The sequence below is a fragment of the Marmota marmota genome, unplaced genomic scaffold (assembly GCF_001458135.2).
Source record: "Marmota marmota marmota unplaced genomic scaffold, marMar, whole genome shotgun sequence".
Classification (NCBI taxonomy): domain Eukaryota; kingdom Metazoa; phylum Chordata; class Mammalia; order Rodentia; family Sciuridae; genus Marmota; species Marmota marmota.
This window is the reverse complement of record NW_026000016.1, coordinates 19,210,413-19,213,407: the sequence shown is the minus strand read 5'-3', so window position 1 is coordinate 19,213,407 and position 2,995 is coordinate 19,210,413. Positions and strand designations below refer to the sequence as shown.

At 48.5% G+C, this 2,995-nt stretch overlaps 1 protein-coding gene across 1 annotated transcript; it reads left to right on the top strand.

The window, feature by feature from the left end:
• The first annotated feature begins 517 nt into the window (after nucleotides 1–517).
• On the top strand, nucleotides 518–952 carry LOC125618553 (uncharacterized LOC122455338 homolog). The gene is given in 1 exon segment (XM_048809782.1): nucleotides 518–952. A coding segment is annotated over 1 exon segment (435 nt).
• Nucleotides 953–2,995: the final 2,043 nt, after the last annotated feature.

Here is a 2,995-nt window from a genome sequence, read left to right as displayed (position 1 = left end):
AGTATCTGAATATATATATAAAAATCTCTGGGGCAGTGCAAGCCTGGGCCTGAAATTCAAGTCTTGATGTTGATGCTATTTATTGCAGCCACCTCTGTAGTAGATGCTTAGTACATTAGCAAAGGGGAGGTCGGCCCCTAGGAACGTCCAAGACCCTTCTGCCTACCTAGGCCAAGTCTGAAAATCACTTGACATTGAACACTGCCCACTTACGTGTGGCCTGGGGCATTATTTGGGTGACTGGATTCTGGTGACTCCTTCGGTGGCTGAGGGTGGGTCCCAGGCCTGGGCCGGGGTTGGCCTTTGCTGGGCATTGTGGGGTCACCGTTCCAGCTCCTTGGCAACCTAAACCTGAGGGAGCGGCCGCGGGGCACAACCCGTCGGGAGGCCTTGGAAGAGGACGCAAAGGGCCCTTTCGTGCCCCGAGGCCGCCGCAGAGTTGCCCAGCTCGTCAGCTCCCGAGACTTGGGCCCTGGCCGCCCGTCCAGCGCGCTCCGCGGAGAGGTCGAGGCCCAGCATGGCGGACGAGGGTCCCAGCGGCCCTTTGCGCGGCGGCCTGCAACACGAGCTGCTGCAGAAGATAGTGCGCCCCAAGCGGAGCGGCCCGCAGCGCTGGGAGGCCGAGGCTTCGGGGCGGTGTCCATCCTCCAGCGACGGTGGCGCCTNCGGTGGCGCCTGCTCCGGATGCTGGTGCTGGCGGCGGCTCTTCCGGATCTCAGCGGCGCGCGGCCCGCGCAGGAAGAAGAGCAAGTACGCGCGGCCGGGCAAGGCGACCTCAGAGCGCGGCCTGTGGGGCCACCCGAGCCTGCAGAGGCTGCTCCACAGGCTGGCGTCGTGGAGGCGGCGCTACCTGCGATGCAGGGAGCGGCCCGAGAGGCTGGAGGAGATCCCGCTGCTGGTGCTGGATCGCGCGCAGAACCGTGACTAGGCCGCGGCCGGGCCGCAGACCTAAGGGTTGGTTTTGTTTTGTAAAACAAAAGCAAGAAATGAAAATAAACCCAACACGGTATGAACGAAAGAACGTGGATCATTGGGGACCGTGCACGAGGAACCCAGGGTGTCGCGTTGTCTGGGATGAGGTGAACTGGCCTCCTCCCCATTCCGCCCTTCTTCCCATCTGAGCGCCTCCATGCAGTGGCCCCGGCCAGGGAGGCAGTGGGCGCTACCAGGACCTGTGGCGCGTTGTGGGTCAGTTATTGCCAGAAGGGACCCAGCTCAGTGAACAGGCCCAGATTTTTTCTAAACACTCCAGAGAAGAGGGTGGGAGCAGTAGTTTTCAGTCCCTGCAATGCCCTCAGGTCTTTTTTTTCTTTTTAATGCAGAACTAGGAGCTCCTCAACCCTTATCTATGTGAGTTAATTCTTTTATCTTTATTTACAGGCATATAGGAAGCAGTAAACCACTAAAAGAACATCAGAACCAAGGCTTTGGGTGGAATGGTGGTGCATATGGGGGTGGGGGGTGGGCTAAAAATAGAGATAAAAGCAAAAGGAGAAGACTCCAGGAGAATGGGTGCGTCTTAATGTCTTCCTTTTCCTCATCAATAAAAACCTGCTAATGATCCTCGGCTCTACACACACCTGTCAGGATGAAAGTCAAATCTTAGAAGTGAAAGTGTGCTAAGTACCCTGAAAGGGCTGTATTCCTTAGAAGTATTTATTAAGCTGTTAAATGATCTTTGCTGGGGCTGCTCCCAATACACACCTACCTTCTTTCTTACTGCCGGACCTGACCTGGACTGCCTTTTGTGCTAGCAGGCTAATCAGGCTGATCAATGGGCTGAGAAATTTTCTGCCTCATGTTACTGCTACCAGTGTCCAGTGGCCTTGGAGTTCCTGAAGCCTTCCCGGCAGGGGTCGACCCCCTTGACCTAGAGAATCAGTCTTTGGGGAACAGGAGGATCATGATGCTGGATCCTACATTGTGGAGGGGTGAGTGCAGTTGTAGGGGAGTGTCAAAGACAAAATTACAACATGTTTAGTTTAAAGAACTTAATTGGCTTTATTTTCTATACTGGAATCAGACAACACTTCATTCCATAAAACAGAATAAGTGTTCCCATGAGCTCAGCAAAGAAATTTGGTTTTATATATAGAAAAGAGCTGAAGAAAGAAAGAGCAGAAAGAAGATTGGTCATTTCAAGGTTACTCTGGTTGTTAGAGAAGGGAGATAAAACTTTTAAAAAAATTGGTTAACATCAGATTTTTTTTTTTAATAAGAATTAAAGCAGGGGGCACTTCATTATCATGCTTGATTGAAATAGGCCTGTTTGGGAAATTTGGGCTATTATTTCTCCTGTTTTTTCAAAAGGTCAAGTGATAGTTTTGGTTTGGTGGCACTGAATTTTAGAATAAGTGACTCTGTTTTTATTTTTGGTCTGGCCTTTGGGGCCTAGTGCATGAGCTTAGCCTCAAATAATTTTTTTTTTGTTTAACAGGAGCTTCCTGGACAAGAAACCTAGAAAACTGAGAAATACAGAAAACAAAAAGAAAATAGAAGAGAAAAAAAAAAAAAAGGCATAGGCTGGAAATCTGGGTCCATGAACAAAAGCCCTAAAGGGAAGAATTCTTTGTAATTCTGTGACTTGGGGTTGAGTAGTGTCTTTTGCATTTCTGTTATTTTTTGCTATTGTCCAGATAGCCTAAATTATTCTATAAGGCAGTGATAGGGAAAGACATTTTTATCAGAAAAGCCATTAAATCCCATTCTTATAAAGAAACCAATCCTATTATCTTACCTATAGCTGATTAGGCCAGGAATATTGTGATGCCAAAATTAAAAACTGTTCTGGGGGCTGAAGATGTAGCTCAGAGTTAGCATGCTTACCTAGCATGTAGGAGGTCCTGGGTTCAATCCCCAGTACCAAAAAAAAAAAAAAAAAAAAAAAAAAAAATCCCAAAAATATTCTATAGGCAATAGCTTGATTAATTGAATCTTCTGTTAGAGATGTTGAATTTAAGAGGCCCAAAAAGAAGAGACCACTAGAAAAATACCA